Source organism: Epinephelus fuscoguttatus, linkage group LG5 (assembly GCF_011397635.1).
Source record: "Epinephelus fuscoguttatus linkage group LG5, E.fuscoguttatus.final_Chr_v1".
Classification (NCBI taxonomy): domain Eukaryota; kingdom Metazoa; phylum Chordata; class Actinopteri; order Perciformes; family Serranidae; genus Epinephelus; species Epinephelus fuscoguttatus.
The window spans coordinates 36,772,968-36,791,933 of NC_064756.1; the positions used below are offsets into that span (position 1 = coordinate 36,772,968).

The 18,966-nt window shown below is 39.3% G+C and overlaps 1 protein-coding gene across 2 annotated transcripts in view; it reads right to left on the reverse strand.

Annotated features, from left to right (window-relative positions):
• The window catches only part of nova2 (NOVA alternative splicing regulator 2), a 102,744-nt gene that overhangs the window by 16,650 nt on the left and 67,128 nt on the right, over positions 1-18,966 (reverse strand). For both annotated transcript variants that reach the window (XM_049575615.1, XM_049575614.1), the window contains one exon: positions 17,207-17,373. In XM_049575615.1, the coding sequence (XP_049431572.1) occupies positions 17,207-17,373 (167 nt within the window). The remainder of the gene's footprint in view (positions 1-17,206; positions 17,374-18,966) is intronic.

Sequence of the window (18,966 nt, forward strand, 5' to 3'; positions counted from 1 at the left end):
TGAATAAGACTGAACAATCAAAAAATATTTTAGTTCACTGAAATAATAAAAACTAGGCTAACTGAAGAAAAATTGTGTAAATACAAAACTAAGTAAAAAAAAAAAATGCAGAGATAGTATAAAAAATAATTTTAAAAAACTAATACTAAAACCAATAAAAACTTAACTTAAACAATTTTTAGATACAGAAACTGAACTTAAACAAGCAAACCCGCTCTGGAAACTAACTGAAACTAAACTGAAGTTAAAAACAAAAAACAAAATTAAAAACAAAATTAAAATAAAAACTTATAAAAATACCAACAAATACTAACCCTAGCCTGAATCCACCTTAAACTGGTCAAAGCATGCAACAAATATAACTTTTACACGGCAGACACTTTGACATACCGTAGTAGGAAAAGCACAGGTGCATTCAATACCATTTGAGATAGTTACATTCCACTTAGGGCAGGCTGTGGTATTGTGCATGCTGGCTCACTGGAAAAGCTCACTACAACACTTAATGCGACTGAGCCATTGTTGATGTTATGAGTTTCACCTGTGCTTTTCCTACTATGACAGGTCAAAATGTCTGCTGTGAAAATGTCATTTAGTTTAAATTCAAAGTATTGCAGCTGCTTCCTGTCATCAGAATAAGGAACGTTTAATTCCTTGTGTGCAGCTGTGTGCTTCCCATCTACTACTGTGACCTTTCTCCCTGCACTCAGCAGACTGAGTCACTGACCCTCATGCTGTATTTTTGTTGAATGAACGTCATGGTATGATGAATGAACAAGCCAGACCTCTATTTGTCCTTTTTAATACTACACTATCATTAATTTGTTTTCTTCATCATCATCCACAACTCCATTTTGCTCCATGAATGGTTCAGCTTCTGGTGCAGCTGAATCTCTCTGAATAAAAGTCAGCCTTCTTCAGTCCAGTGGTTGGGATTTCTAAATGAATAATCAATGTACAGAAAAGTAACACAACCGAACAATTAAAAATCTTTCATCCTTAGACAATAATTCTCTGATACATTGGTGATCTGCTTCACTTAATGTTACCAGGTAGATCAGCCATATCGAAATGCAATCTGATTTTCTTAAAGGTATACTTTGCTGATTTTCAACCTATATCATTTCAATGTGGGTAGTATGTGTAAATGAACTGTGGTAAACTTCCCTCCATCTTACATCCAGATCACCCTGCTCATATCTCAGCTCAGAGTGCTGGCTGTACGGCTGCTGCTGGAACCACAGAGTGCTCACTGTAGGCCTACTTCAGCATTTTCGTATGCACGCCACGCCACCAAAGACATAAAGAGTACAGAGGCAAATTGAGAGAGACCCACCTCTTTCTCTCACTCTCTCAAACTCTGACCAAACTGTAAAACTAGGCAGTGCTGATCAAATATAAACCAAGATTATGTTACTGTATTGTCTATTTCTCACCTAAAATGCCATGCCTGTACAATAGAATGAAGACTGAAAATACTGAGATCAAACGGTAAAGCTCAGCAGTGTTGATGAAGTCTGACCAAGATTCTGTTAGCGATGGTAGTTCTAGGTTTTCTACCTTTGAGCAAGAGCAAATGTCACAGCCCTTTTCCTCTGTTTTTTTTTGGGTTTTTTTTGCAAAAAACTTTCTTCTACTCTGAAATTGACAGCCTTTTTCTTTGAGCCATGTTCTGATTAACACAACTTTTATAAGGCCTCCATCATGCCTTCTTTCTTTGCTGTCATCATGTTGAGAAACAACCATTGCTACTGCATGCAACACACATGCTGCTGGCATAGTGAAGACAAAATATTGGGGAAAAAAATTGCAACTGAACTGGAAAGATGGAACATACAGTCATTGCCTAACAAAGTTGCACTGAAGTCTTTCTGTTGCCCTGAAGCTGACCTGTTGTGCTCACAGCCTGTAGGCAGGCAGACAGACAGGCGAAGCAGAGGGGGGCAAATGTCTGCTTCGCTTCATCAACCAAAGCATGTAAGTCATTTTGTGTATCTGTAAGTTTGTGTGTGTGTGTGTGTGTGTGTGTGTGTGTGTGTGTTTGCATAGCCAAGTAGTAGTGGTAAGCTAACAGGGTGCTGAGGTCACCGAAGCATGGGAATCGGAGAGAACAATGTCTCATTTAACCAATGAGGAAACATGCAAACTGTTAACAAACATGGCAGCATACACATACATGCATAGACACACACACACACACACACACACACACACACACACACACACACACACACACACAGTATGTTGCAGTAGTTTGTCAGGGTTTAACCTTGACATGCAGACGTATTCACACAGCTTCAGTCCGCTGCCTCCCTGGCGTCTCTCCTTTCTGTCTGTGTCCTAATTTTATGAAACACAAATCTGGGCAGAAAAAGCTGAATTCAGTAAAACCTTCTGAGTGCTGACAGAAAAGATTTTTCCGTTCTCTGAAGGCTGGAAGTGTTTCAGTTGGCGCAGACATTGTGTGACAAATAGCAATCGAAAATAAATTTGTTGAATGCATAATGGCACAGCCTCTACATGATAAATCGCTCAGTTTTATTGGTAAACACTCTGAAGAGTTTTCTCTTAAAGCTTATTCACCTTCAGATAAAATATAACCGCCATGAGCTGAAAAACAATGAAACAACAAAACTTGTTGGGGTTCAATCAGGGTTGTGTTGATGTTTTCATTTGAGAGTTTTGCTTGTGCATCATCCCACCTCAAAGAGTAACAAAAATCTGTAAATACATTTAGAGTGCATAAAAGTTTACATGCCTGAATGAAATAAACCCCACAGATAGATATTTTTCAACTGTGTGAGATAAGAATAATTTGTCTTCCTGCACATTTATGCATCTCCCATCAAGCATTTGAATTAGGGCTGTCAGCATTAACACGTTAATCACGATGTGATTAGGGTCCAAACAAAATGCATTTATTTATTTTTTTCGTGTTGACTGCATTTTGTCCCTTAGACTCACCCGTACTTGTAATCAACCTGCCGCAGTGACTTCCTGCTGCAACAGCCACAGAAAATAACAACACCACTGCACTTTTGAATAGGTCCTGTCAAAAAACACTGCCGGACGGTTCAGTTGTCAAGTCAAAAGTAATATGCACCTTGTGTCAAACTGAATTAAAATATCACCAAAGTACTTTGAGTTTGAGCTACCACCTATGAGCGAAGCATACAGGTGCAGCTAAGCAGATTGATGTCAGCAGGCAGCTGCATCACCAAAGCCGGCAAAGCCCCATTTTAGAATGTTTATTGCCATACACCTGTGGATGAAACTATATCAAACTGCTAAGTTATTTAACACTACAGTACTTGCTAGATGGGTGGCAACTGACTACAGACCAGTCAACACCGTGGAAGACTTGGGTCTAAGGGACGTCCTCAGGTTGGCACGTTGTCACAGCAGGTAACACTAGTGCCATGCATACAGGACCTGTACAGAGAAAGTAAACTGAAAAGTGCTGTCACATTGAATCTAAAAGTCAAGATCATAAAATATATTCTTTTGCATTCATTTGATTCCCAATCAAGACACTCTGACAATAACTGCTTTTACGTTGTTGTATGGACTTCAAAACTGCTTTTAAATGCATAATAATGGAATTTTAATGACTGATTAATGATTGAAATTTGGGGATTAATCGCAATTAAAAAATGTAATTATTTGACAGCCTTAATTAAATGAATTCATATTTTATTTTCACATATTCTGGCATGTTTGTATATGTCTGAAAATGTTTTTCTTGTAGGTCAAAGCAGTTCAACCTTGATTTACTCGTATATTTGTAACCTGTTCCATACTATTAATTAGAAATAGTCAAAATTGTGATTATATGCTCCGCTGCGGAGTACTAATGCACATACCTGCTTCCTGAAAGTTAAAACTCTTTAACTTTATTTTCCCTCTAATTCTCTATATTTTTTTTCCTCCCTTTTCCTCATGTTTCATCCCTCCTTCATCCCTACATCTTTCCATTCTTTCCTTTCCTCATCTGTCTCTCACTATGTCAGAGCTGTCTTGGTGGTGATGATGAGTCTCTTCTCGTCCAAACTTTGTGTCGCGTTCCATCCAGGTCACAAGGCCGTCTGTCAGTGCTGTCACTACAGGCCAACACACACACACACACACACACACACACACACACACACACACACACACATATGTGTGCAAAGATGCACACACGCAAAGATACATATTCATTCACAATTTCATTCCTATCTGAAAAAGGTGCCTACAATCCCACGTGTAAAGATAAACAGATAAAAACATACATAAAACAACACACAGATACACATGCTGGGATGTAAGTGCACACCTACATACACACACACACAAACACACACAGCAACTAGAGGACAGCAGACAACTGTTGAGGCTGCAGGAGTTTGAACTTTGAAGTCTTAAGCAGGGGACTTTAGCTTAATCTGCCTCCTCCTGATCCACAGGCTTAGTTGCCTCTCTCTCTCTCCTCCTCTGCCTCTACCTCGCTCTCGCTCTGTCTCTCTCTCTCTCCCTCATCACCCTGTCATCCGTCTTTTTCTGTCTCTCTCGCCGTCTTTCTTCTTCCATTCTCTGGCCTGTCCAGGAGCACAGAAACCCCCCTGCAGGTTAAAAATAACAGCAGGACAGAAGAGCTGGGGTACAATGACTGACAGCGAGGGGACATAGTGTTAACTCGGATAAGAACATTCATGTATACATGTGCACACATCCACAAATAAATCCACACACCTTTATATATAGTGCTCATACCACACAGAGATTTCAGGGCTCTTTCTGACTTCTTAACCAGGCTTTTGGAACATTTTGTTCCTGGTATGCAAACAATACACACATGAACACACACAATATATAGTCTGTGTACATAGCAGGCACACATGGGGAGGGTTAGGGCTGGCTTACGTCCTGTAATGTTTCAGTTTGAGTGATCTCCTGGACAGATTTTCCTCTCCTGAGAACATTAAACTGTCATCATGCGCTTATAGATGCACACACACTCGACATGAAATGTTAAAAAAATTATTTTACTGTATGTGATTTTTCTTGCCTTAATAAGTTCAAATGTAAAAGCAGCCAAAGAAGCAGGTCAATTTCAACACACTGTTTACAAAGCAAAAACTAAATATATTTGTGCTTCAATAATTCAAAACACAACTGCTTGAATCATTAAACATGCTCCTGATTTGTAAATTAAAATTAAGCATTAATGAATGACTGCCAGTTGCCGCTTCAGACTGTGAATCACTTTTTTGGAAACTGTTAAACATTGTGTGTGTTTCCTTTAACGGGCTAGACCCTCTGCTGGCTCCATCATTACATGCATGGTGTGCAGCCAAGACTCGCTCAAACCCACAGGACCCAAAGTTTCCAGAGATACAAAACATGTCCTGCTGAACATTGGGGATGAGTGCAGACTTTGAATTGATGTATAATAAATCTAGAATATTTCCACTTGATGCTGAATATGAAGTAAATATCATGTGTTTTAACTTCAGTGAAGTATACGAAGAAGCACATGATAATGATGGGTGAGCTTTCTGTTTAAGTGGATGTAAAGGTCACTAGCTTCTTACATCATTTGTAGAGAACACCATGCTGCAGGTACTTACAGATAGTGTACAAGGGTATTAAAATCTCTCTTTAAAAGACATAAAATCTGTTTCTAATGAACTGTGAGATAATTCAATGTCCCATCTTTGTCTCCTTTCTCCCTTCCTTCTTTCCCCCTTTCTGTTCTTGGTCTTTACATAATCTCCTCCCCTCCCATATCCCTCTCTTCTTCTGAAACTTTATTGTGAAAATTGCACAGTTGACTGCACCAGGTATGACAGGCATAGCTGACGTGGCACAAGTAAGGAAGCAGACTTCAGATTCAGATAATGGAAAAGCATGAAGATAACGACATCAAATGAAAATAGGTGACCTAAGGCATCTCTCTCTCTCTCTCTCTCTCTCTCTCTCTGTCTCTCTTTATGTATCATTTTTGTCATATGGATTACTGTTAATTTATTATGTTGATTTGTTCTGTACTACATCTATTGCCCATCTGTCCGTCCTGGTTTCTACCATTTTTTCCCCCTGTTAAAGGGGTGTTTTTGGGGAGTTTTTCCTTATCCGCTGTGAGGGTCCAAAGGACAGAGGGCTGTTGTATGATGTAAAGCCCTCTGAGGCAAACTGTGATTTGTGATATTGGGTTTTATAAATACAGCTGAAATTGAAGGCATCTATTGGCACCAACCATGTCATGCTATTCTGTCAGCAAGGGGCTTAATAACTCTCCATAGTTAGGCTAAGTGTTGGCGAGGGGAAAAAGTGGCACTGCCAATTTTCAAAATGGTGTTTTTGCATAGTTGTGCATACTGGACTCCCTAAATAGTTTTGGAATTGCATAAATTAGCACATTATGAACACAAGTTTTGAAAATGGTGATAGATGGAGAGTAAATGCATTTGTTCACTCACGATTTGATATTATGATTTAATGCCTTGCAGTGATTTCTTCAATCAGTGTTTGATGCTTACTTTTCTTCATTCATTCATCTGAGAACATTTTATTTCTCTCCTGGTTTTGTTTCAAGGGTAAAGGAGGAACATAATTGTTACAGTCTGATTGAAAGATTTTTTCTCTGTGTTTTGAAATAAATGACCTCACCTATGTTTACGCAGGGGGATACCTAGTGTTTTGTAATCATATTGACTATATTTATGCAAAACGAGCACAGCCCAGATGACTCTATAATACGGGATTTGGTAAGGGTGGCTGGAGATATTAGCCAGGAGCTTATTTGAAATTGCTCATTTTGGTATCACAGCTCCTCAAAGAGTGGATTGTTGAGGGTGGTGCTGGAGTGGGTGAGGATGAGGGGCCCTATTTGGAAAATTTTGTCCCCCTGTCCATAATGCATAATGGTTGGCCTGGCTGAAACCACTCTTAAATGAGGCATATGCACCACACCGGCTAATTTCTCACCACTTTTCTTGTGCATCTCCCCCAAATAAATATGTCTCAAAGAAAAACACATCAAAACTACAACAGAGCAACAGGAAACAAAGAAGAGAATGACAGGAAGTGAAAGAACAAACAAGATGTCACATCTGAACTTGATTTTTCTGTGTGTGGTGTTCATGTGTGTAAAACAGTGCAGTAAAATATGACTTACAGCAGAGATAATATAATGCAGACACACACACACACACACACACACACACACACACACACACACACACACACACACACACACAGAATGTTATTCTGCTGACTCAGCAGCGAGGCAGAGACTACAAATCACAGAACTGACAGGGAGATAAAATGTTATGAAAGAAGGCAAGAAAGCAAGACACTGTACAAGACTGCTCATGTGTGTAAATCCTGATAACAAGTCAACAAAACACAGAGGAACAGAACAGATGTATGGGTGAGTTTTAGTTATTTATAACTTTAGTGACTTATAGATGTTAAGATGTGAGCCCAAATGGATTTGAAAGGATTCAGATTCAATAAAATGCTATCAAACCCCAACCTTGTTCTTTCATTCACTGATCAGCAACAACAACACAGAACTAATCCTGACTGTTGGTGTGTTTGACTCATTTTTTGGCTGAGGCTGAATTATTTCCTTCTCGCCAGCTAAGTGCGGAGTCTTACACTCCCACCTCTTCATCATCTGACACAAAGTGAGCCAGACTCTACGTTTTCCTGACATTTATTGCGAACTTCCTGTGTAGGGATTCAAAAACAGGAAGTAGGAAACAGGTGTTCATGCTGGAGGTGAAAGTTCACAGGAAACGGCCCCTCTCTCCTGCAGGAAGTGGCTGGAGGGAGTGGCAAGGACAACAACCAGACGAGAGTGTAAATGCTCGTATGTATGTGTTCACCGTTCAGCGAAACAACGTCAAAGTACTTCTGCAGTTTTAAGTCTGAATAAAGGCCAGCAGGGCCAAATATAGCCCCAGAATAATACCACAACAAAACCACAGGCCATTTACAGCTGATCTCACAGGGGACACAGCTCCAGCTCTGCAGCTCACTTCCAAGCACCATAATGCAACAATAACAGATGAGAGGGCATGTTTTACTGCCAATATGAATACAATATTGATGCAGTAAGTAGGTGATGCCTCACTACATTACACATAAACACAGTAAGGGAGGTCTCCAGAGTGCTTTGGCTTTTATGGAACGATTGCTGATGTTTGTGTGCTGTTTTGCTTCAAAGACTGAATTTACAGAACACCAAAACAACAGCAGGTAAACAGGGATGGATCAAAACTAGCTGCCTGGTTACCTGAAACATGGTCCTGGTGCCTGTGACGTCACACAGGTTAGAATTTGGATTCATTGCCTGCCCACTGCTTGTCTGTTGTTTGAAACCAGAATAGAGGAAAGCCAAAGAGCAAACTGTTACACTTATGTCCATGTTACACTTATGGCAGCAGTAGCTCAGTCCACAGCGACTTGAACAGGCGACCCTCCGGTTCCCAACCCAAGTCCCTGTCCGGACCAAATATGGAGTGTGGACTGGTAGCTTGAGAGGTGCACAGAACCCCCCAACCACTCGGGGCGCCTGACATCTCTCCACTTTGTGCATGTATAGGTCCTGTTTGTGCATGTGTGTGTCTTTCGGACCTGTGTGTAATTGACAGCAAGGGTGAAAAAATTGAATTTCCCCTCAGCGGGATTAATAAAGTATATAAAAATTAAAATAAATAAATAAATAAAGTCCAGATAAATATCTACTAAAGTTAGCTAAGGGACTATGAGAGGGGAGGGGGTGGTGCCAAAAAGTGAGTTATGCTTTTTTAATTTGGCTTTGGGGAGGGACATTAGACTTTAAGTGGTCGTATGTTGTATTTATTCTAAATACCCTCAGAACCCCTGAACCCACAAGTGGGTTATAATGTGTGTTTTCTATAAGAAACTGCCAAAACTTACACCATTCCACTGAGCACAAAACTGTAAAAAACAGAAATGATCATCTCGTTGGGATTATCAAATTTCCAACAGTCATGGAACACATCATAAGTGAGGTTTTCATCAAAAAACATAATCAAATCTAACCTTAAAATAGTGATATTTCATCTAAATTGCTTTATTCTGCATGTCTCATTTGAAATGTCGCCCATAAAAGACCATTTGCAGCAGATCCTGCAAAAGAAATCCTTTTTAAAAAAGCTAATAATGGCCACTGTGCCAAGTTACTGTTGTGTACGGTTTATTTGGGAAAATGGTCAATATGCACATGTTGCTAATGCAGGCTGTGTGCGCTCTGTGATGTGTAGGCTCATTCAGTTTTGTTGGTTTTGTTGTGCACAGGCAGCTTGTGTAATGATGATGTGATTTGTAAGGAGGATTTTCATTTTGCTTAAGAAATTAGCTATTTGTTTGGTGATAGCTCTCTCCATACTGTTTGCTTGTTGCAATGGCTCAAATATCTAAATTTAGTGTGAATATACAAAAATATGGTTATTTCTTTTTCAGAGGTCATTTCAGAAGATTCTGGTATCAGACACCTGACACCAAAAGCCACCTTTCACAGCAGTATGATATGCCGCTGGGTGGCATCAGTTTGTAATGGAGTCGGACATAACCAGTATGATACGCTGCTGGAGTGGTGTCAGGTTGAAACACTGCAGGTAGCGACACAATAGGAGCTGGAAAGCCCCTATAGGATGGGTGGTGGATGGGGCCAACACAAGCCGAACTTTCACCCAGGAGCCTGGTTTTTGTTTGCTTACAGTGTGACTGTAGCGCCAAACCATGACATTTTATTCTTATCCTAACCATGTGCTTCTGTTGATGTCCCATCATTGATAGCAGCATCCCAGAATGTCTACAGCAGACACAGGGGGATACCTAATGTGTAATACGTACATGTGGAAGTCAATATGGCAATATGTGACGACTCCGGATGAGAACATGTTGTTATATATGGTTGATGGGGGTCATGCATTTTCCCCCCAGGCACACAGAAAAGCTTTAGAAGAAATAATTGTAGCTTTTGGGAAGGTTAAGATTAAAAAACAAGGTCCCAAACAATAGCCACCATAAGCTACTGGTCATACCAGACCAAGTAAAGTAAATTCAACTTTTCCTGTCTAAGAGGGTTGGATTGTTAATCAAAAGGTTACACAGTCTCAATTTAAGCCTGAACATCATAGTAGTGGAACAATAGTTTTAGAAAATCTGCAACACAAACATGTCAGAACAAAATTAACCACTGAGACCCTATTTTTGGGTGAAAAATAACAATTTATTTGCATTTTGTAATTGTATAGATTAGTTTGAATTCATTTTAAAACCAAGTCGGCCTCTGGTGGCCATTAGAGGAACTGCACCTGTAAACAGATGTGCTTTAAGTTTTAAGTGAATATTCTATATATCTGTCACTACATCACAACGGAGCAGCTCATCATTCTTTAGCACTTGCTGTCATTTTCCTTTTCCAATTCATTTTAGATGAATGTCACAATTCCTCAAAGCTGTCTCTCAGCCCCTTTGAAACTGTTCTGCTGTTCTGTTTAAGGGTGATTTAGTGCATTTGGAAACCTGGGTGTAGGGATTGCTAAAGAGCACCTTTCCACTAGATTACCTACATCAGTGCAGGTCTTTGTGTTTCCCTGCAAGAACTGCCCACAGGCTTTATTTTGTTATGTTTGTTTACTGATTTATTTTCATCTATACCCAATATAAACCCTAATCCCTTATTTAAACATTTGTTTACTATTATAATTATTGTATTTTTGTTAATGAATATAAAAACTAACCTGAAATCAAAGTTACCTGTGTATTTGGGGACACTGAAGTCCAATCTATCATTCAGTGCTGCACCATGATGCCTATTTAACAGAGGAAGAACAGTCCCTAACTTATTTTTTAGTATTGAAAATCCTTTGTAACATTTTGTGCGATTTTTTGAGAGCACTTTTCATTCCTGGCGAACTATATCAACTATAACTACTATAGTTCATTTGAAGTGTCACATATGCCACAGTGAGAACAGAGTGGTGTGATGTTTTTAGAGAGCGTACTTGGGGGGGCGTAAATAAAAGCAAACAGAATAATAAAAGTCATAAAATCTCTCAATAAATTCTCCTCATCCATATGTCATGTCAGACCTCATTAGAGGCTGTTAAAGAATGTATTCAGCTCATAAATCTTCTTCGCTGCTCTGTTGTCCTGCTATGTGGCCTTGAAGCACAGTGTGTCGTCTTTCGGTGTCGACGCTGCTCTGTTTTTCTTTCTATCAGCAGCTGCTTCTTCCAGCGAAGCTCTCTGTCACTTTGCAGCTGTCGGCTAACAAGAGTTCAGATCTGCTTCCAGCTTTCAGTCACCCACTCAGCCGGCCAGACTCTTGTTTTTGGCTCCTTTTGTCTTCTCTCTCTCTGTCTGTCTATCTTCATGTCATCTTCTTCTACACTCTCCGTCTCCCCATCTTCTTCCCAGTTGCTCGTTCCAATTCTTTTCCTCTTTTCCATTTTCACAATATCACAAACAACCTTCAGATATTTCTCTTCTCTCTCCTACCCTCTACCCTCCTTTTCCTCTTTCGGTCAGTCCCAGGGCTTAACCAGTAAGGCCACCAGCACATGCTGCAACAGCCGCACTCTTGACAAGAAGAAGAACACATTTTGTCCACAACCCGAAATAGTAGACAATGGACACCAATTCATCTTTCAGGGTCACACATGTGTATGATTGTGTGTGTGTGTGTGTGTGTGTGTGTGTGTGTGTGTGCGTGCGCGCAACTGTGTGTATCTGTGTGTGTTGGGAGTAATGTGTTATTATAGTTTGTGGTGACTGACTATATAACAACCATATAACAACCCTGATTCCAAAAAGTTTGGATGCGTGAAACGCACGTAAAAACAAAATGCAAAACCTTTTCAACACAGAATTCAACATGTCATTTTTTTCCTTTACACACCAATGCAGCAATTCGGATTCATTTTAAAGCAGCAAAACTACACTGATAAAGAAAACATATAACATTGCAATCCTTATCATAATGTATTATTATTAGTATTATTATTATTACTACTATTCAACATGTTATGGTAATGCAACACAGTATGCTCAAAATCAGCCTTTTGTACCTAATGTTATTATTTCCTCATAAGGTAGAAAAAACAATTTACACCGCATTAAAATGCCATGATGATATTCTTCTTATATAAAGTGTTATTACATAAATTATTATATCTATAAAAATACTTATTTTATTATTTTTATTTTTTATCCACATCTTGTTTCCTTCAAATTCCTGCGACATCTTAACCAAACTTTAAAATCAGGTCCTTTGGGTTTATGTGATGCACGACTGCATGAACTCTCTTTGAGAGGTTTGGGTATCTACGTGTCCACCACAGTTGGTCGAAGAGGTTATTTTGGTGTGGGGATGTCTGTCTGTGTTTGTGTGTGTGTGTGTGTGTGTGTGTGTATGTGTGAACATGTGTGTATCTGTGTCGTCAAATGCTGCACAAATCCATTTAGTCGCCTCTCTGACATGGTATAAATAGCCTGAAGAGCAACAGGGGGATTCGCCCTCTATTATAAGGGGCTAAATATCAGCAGCTATTAGCCTGCTCGTCTCCCCACGGCTGCTCGTCTCGTCCCAAACAGCATTACTCAACTGTCAGTCAGCCTCAGGCTCAGACGCTCGTGATGCAGAAGATACAAACTGAATGAAAAAAAAAAAACAAAACACATACACACACATGTTACAGCTGGTACTCTCAGTCTGGTTAAAGAAATAGATTGCATTTATTGCACATCTGCACTTATAGAGTAATATCTCTCTTACGCCTGTAGGCTAAATGAAGCTACTGCGAGAGGCTGCTTAGCTTAACACTAAGACAGGAACAGGGTAAAATAGCCAGCCTGGCTCTGTCCAGTGGCGGTGGGAATCAACAGAAACCAACACTTTAACACACTTTACAACACTTTACAACAAGTTACAATATTATCCTGACTTATATATTGTAATATATTAAATTTTTTCAACTGCAAATTATTCCCAAAGGAATACTTTGTCAACATCTGTTTACTCTAATAAGGTAAATGTTTTCAGTCTGTTCATCTCGCATAATCATTTTCATTGCAGTAAAATGTATCTTGTGAACTGAAAAATAAATAGATAGATTTTATTGTTCTAGTTTGCTACCAAAAATTTGATTTGTATTTGCAATATCTATAATCTATATAAAATTGGTCTTATTTCTAATTTTTCAAATCAATACTTGGCATTCGCATATGGATAAAATATTTACATACAAAATATTGTGATACTATGCTGAACTGAAGTTTCCCCTCATCGCTACTGTCCAATAGAATCATAATTCACCAACCAGCACATCTTCAGATGTTATGGACACCTTATATCTGATTTGTTAAATCTATATAAAAACTGAAATATAAAAACAACTATTCACCATTTTATAGAGGTTATTTGCTGCATTATTTTTTTTTGGCTCTACGCAGTAACTTCCTGGATTTTCCACTGGTTGCCTGGCAACTACAACCTGAGTTTGGTGTGGAAAAACCTGACCGTTCTGCACAGAGACCTGACCTCAACCACATCCAACACTTCTGGGATGGACTGCTGACCACAAGCCAGGCCTTATCGCCCAAGACCAGCGATCGAATCACTGAGGCTCTTGTGGTCCGATGGGATGCTCAGGAAGGGGATGTGAAACAATTACAGCTGCAACAGTCAGGTGTGCACATACGTTTGGCTAAATAGTATATCCTCCCTGCCTGACAAGAATAACATTAAGAGCAATGTTTTAAGAATTAAAATTAAAGTTTGCAAACACACAAAAAGTCACCATATGTGCAAGCACAATCCAATACTGTTATCTGCATGAGCCTTAAAGAGCTTGTTGGAGTTCAACTGTGCAGAGTGTGTGTGGGCTGGAGAATTGAGTGTTGGTGAGTAAGTGAATGTGTGTGTGTGTGTGTGTGTGTGTGTGTGTACCCAGTATTGATTAATTATGCATAAAACTCTCTTCATAACTGCACCTCAGAATTGTGTGCTCTGCAAAAGAACGCTATCTCCGAGGACTCTGCGTGTGTGTTTGTGTGTGTGCACAGAAGTCTGATATCTATAATTATTCACGACTATCAAGGCATAGCACTCCTTCCCCTCCCCAAACCCTGAAATCTGCTTATGACAGAGAATGAGAAATCACAGCAGGGAAAACGTACGTAACACTAATGCAACAGCAGAGCGCACAGACAAGGAGGAAAAAGAGAAACTTCTGGGGACATTTAAAAAATATATATTTCCTTCTTCACTCTGCAGCAGATGCTATCTTTCCATATCCCCCCTATGATTACCTCTTCTGTTTATTTATTTAGTTATACTGCTGTTAATTTTTTTTTACCTTGTTCTTTAAAGTCAATAATAATATATTGACTAAAAGTCTGAGTCTTCTAGTCAACATATTATTTTTCTAAAAGCAACTACATTGTACGTGTGTGTGTGTGTGTGTGTGCGCGCACTCGGTTGACTGCATTGTCTGGCAGGCATGAACAGTCAATAGATGGAAACAATGCCAGACCTGACTAATCAATAGTGAGCAATCATGAAGAGAGAATGATGATTATCACTTAAACAGATTGGGATCATAATCAATGGCTGAACTAATTGTCCTCCATTACACAGCTGGTATCGGCACTCACATTTAGCTGTACAATCAGCAGTGGAATGAGCTTCATGTGAACGATTGAAATTTAACAAAGTTTCTGAGCAAACACCAATCCAACAGTAGCTCAGTCCGTGGGGACTTGCCTTAGCAACTGGAGGGCCGCCGGTTCAACTTGTTGTACGAACGTAAGTGTGGACTGGAAGCTGTAGAGGTGATACTTTGCCTTCTGGGCTCTGCTGAGGAGCTCCTAAGCAAAGGCACCGAACCTCCAACTGCAAGCCTATCCCTCACTCTGACATCTATGAGTGAATGTGTATAGATCCTGTTTGTGCAAGTGTGTGTGTTTTGGGCCTGTATGTGTAAAAATAACAATAATATATCAAACTGAATTTGCTTTCGATCCATAAAACATGTCTTCTTTATCTTCTTCTTCATCATTGTGACATCATTTATCAAAAGTTTTTGCTGTAAGTTAAGTCAGTAAATTTGCTCCAAGTTTCTTTGGAAACATGACGTATTGGTTTCATGTGCACATTCTAAGCTTTATGAGTATCAACTACTGTTCCGAAGTAAAATAATGGGAAAGCCTCAGGGGGGCTGCTCTTGTTAAATTCTAACAAAACAATCCCATTTTTTAATCTTTGTTGAAGTTGAACAATTTTGATATTTACACTTGGTGTAATTTATCAAAGCATATGAACACAAAACACCAGCATCATGTTTCAGCTTTTCAGAGTAGCAGACTATTATTAATTTTTTTTTTGGTTAATTACTCTAAAGACATTATAACATTAGAAAACTTTCAAGTTTGATGCCCCCTAGTGGTGTTAGTACACCCTCCCACATCTGACAGTGGTTAAAAGAGTTTTTAAATTTCTTTTAAGGAGCATAAAAATCTCTTTGCGGCTAAAAGGTTAAACAGCTATGTGACAAAAGACAGAGCTACAAACACGTATATAGTTGTAAAACTGCTTGAATAATATAAATGGTTGAGTGCTTTGTGAGGATAACAAAACAATGTTAAGAGGACACACTCAGTTTGGGGATTTTGGGCTACTTTGCTTCCATAACATGTTTTTTTTTTTTTCATAATAGTGAAAGGAAAGTATCTAACATGCACACTTCGGTGTTTATTTCAGTTCAGATTTCTGTTCTGGAACGGAATGCAAATTAATGCGTATTCAATTAGATAATGCTTTATTTGCATATTTAAAACTAAAATTCCAGAAAACTTGTAATACAAATAAATAACAGTCATAGCCTGATTTACGGAACATTTTATTCCTACAAACATGACGAAAATTGATTTCTTTTGTAAATGGCTAACAGCATTGTCTGATTTATGAAGTGATAAAAAGAGATATTGACCTGTTCTGATTTCTTCTGGAGGTGTATGTTAATTAGTGCATATCTAATTAGATCATGCATCATTTACATATTAAAAAAAACAATAATTTCAGAAAACTTGTAATACCAACTAACTGCCTTAAAGTAAGTAATCAACTGGAGAAGTTTCATGATGATATCTATCACTTTAAAGTTCTACCAACTTCTGTAGTGTCTCCCCTTAAATAAACATCACGAAAACATTCCTACAACAATCCTAATTTACTTAGTAGGATCAGTAACAACAACTCAGCCTCCAACTCTGAAACTCACAAGGACCGAAGTCCAAGTAGGGACAGAGAGGAGTGAATGAAAAATAATGAATACTACAGGAAGTCTGTGGGATGGAGAGTTGAAGCTCCATGTTTTTCATTAAGGCATGTCTTACACTACTTGGTGTGTGTGTGTGTGTGTGTGTGTGTGTGTGTGTGTGTGTGTGTGTGTGTGTGTGTGTGAGTGAGAGCGACAGACAGAGTGATCAGGACACTCGCTCACACTTCCTCTCTCAGCAGGAAACTGTTTCCAGTTGGCATGTGGATGTTTAGGTTACTGGGTTGGTTTGTCAGAGTGTGTGTGTGTGTGTGTGTGTGTGTGTGTGTGTGTGTGTGTGTGTGTGTGTGTGTCATTGCCTACGGCTCATGTCACGTGAAGTTTACATGTTAACACCTCACACACTGCATCATGTTTAAGAGGATGTCATCTCTCTCTGCACTCTCTTTTTCTTTTCTTTCCTTCTCTCTTTCCTCCTTCCCTTTTTTTATTATCTTCTTTCCTCCCTCACTCTGTCTTTACCTCTTTCTTTTTCATTCTTGTCTCCTTGACGCTCCTTTCCCCTTATTTTTTTCATTTTTCACTCCCTCTCTCACTTCCTCCCTCATCTGTCTACATCTCTGTATGGTCGCATGTTGTTTTTCTTTTTTTTTCTGCCTCATTCAGTTCCACTCAAACAGAAAATCACAACTTGACCACAGAACAGAAACACACACAGTTTGTGGTTCCAAAGGCAAACACTTCCCCTCCCTCTCATACACCTGAAGAGGAGCTCTCTCACACACACACACACACACAAACCTACTAATAAACACACACGCACAATTGTAGGGATAGCCTCAGCTGCTCTGTGATTTCCTGGGATAAGACAGAATAAATAGAACAGAATAGATAGTCGGACTGACCTGTTTGACGCGGTCGGGGTTGACGGTGGTCTGTGGCTGCAGGATGCTGACCGGCTCTGTCTTCTGGGTGCTCTGAGGCATCTCCCTCACCTTCTCAGCGATGAAGTCATGGACACCGTTCAGCGCCTCCACTGTCCCCTGGATCAGACACACCCGCTCTGTCGTCCCTGCACACACACATAGACAGACAGGTCAGTGTAAGAGTTTAACTGATGACAAACAGTACTCTAAGAGGATACAGGAATCATCTTAAGCAACTGGGGAGAAGATTATAGCAACGTGTTTTCTGCTGATGAAATACGAGTGCTTGTAAAGTCTTCACTGAATTTTATTGCTGCTCCAAATTTGTGTCACTTTGACGAATGTGTTTCCAGTGTCCAAGCATGTAATGGAAAGTGGCAGCACTAGAAATGAAGCATGAAGAATGCTGTACTTTTGTATCAATATGCCAACTTTTACACAAAAAATAGTTTGCTAAATTTAGGATTTTTTTTCAAAAAGTGTCCTGTTCCATTCATGTTTCCTCATGTAAAGATCCAAACATGTTCCCACAGGTGGGTGGAAACTCACAGAGGGCAGGTAAAGGTTTGATGTTTTGCAGGATGTTGTCCCGATTTGGATTTGAACACTCAGAATTTTCTATTTTCATCATTTTTATGTGCAGTTGAATGGAAATGAAACCAACCCTGGCTCATGCTGCTTTTCAAAAAATAACAACTGTGAGATAAGAAAAGATACCAGGAAACTGTAATGACCCCCGCTGGGAAATTACACTGCCGCAGCAGCAAGAAGTAACAGCGGAGAGGGGGAAAAAAACACGCTGAATCAAATTGAAGCACAGAAAAAGGAAGATAGATAGATAGATAGATAGATAGATAGATAGATAGATAGATAGATAGATAGATAGATAGTTGATTGATTGATTGATTGATTGATTGATTGTGGCGGAGAAGCAGTCAATCAGTGCAAGACAGAAATAAAGCAGAGAAATATAGGTGACACAAAGTCAGTCTGGAGTGAAAACTAAGATGAGAAAAATTGTTGTTCATATTTCCACTTCTCGTCTTCTCCTGAACATAACAGTAACTTTCAGGTTTTTTTCCAGGACCTCGTCCAATCAGGAAATAAATTCCCCAGTCACATGAAAAATAAAACAGGCTGCTGTGATTTCTAATCGTCTGCTGCAGTTTGGGCACAACATGTGCGTAAAAATTATCAGCGATATCTTTAAGATTTAGCTCCACATCAGCCCCACATTAACTGCCTTAACTGTATTACCCAAATCAAAGAGCTGCAGGTTAGGAGGATTTACGCTCCACGTCCTCAGCAGGAGAAACTGGGATTTATGCTCATTATGAAAACACAGCTGAACATTTGCGGTGAATATAAGAAACATATGGGGGAAAAAATTTGTGTTTGCATTCGCTGTTTTACATGTTTGTGTGTGAGCATGAATATACTATGTTATAGCTTATGTACTTCCTGTTTCTCATTTTACCCAGGAAAGTGTGACCACACACCCAATATGTACAACAGTGGAAACTGTAGAAAATCAGACATTATAAACACACAGTCTGTGGTCGCACAATGACACATTTTTTGTTGTCTAATGCTGAAAATGAAGTTTGGACTTGAGTTTTTACGATGTTTGCATTCGTGATATGCACAATTATTCGAAAAGTCAAATACATGTCACTGCCCTCACTAATGATGACCAGATAAGAAGTCAGTTATACATATTATTAAAGCTTTTATGCAGT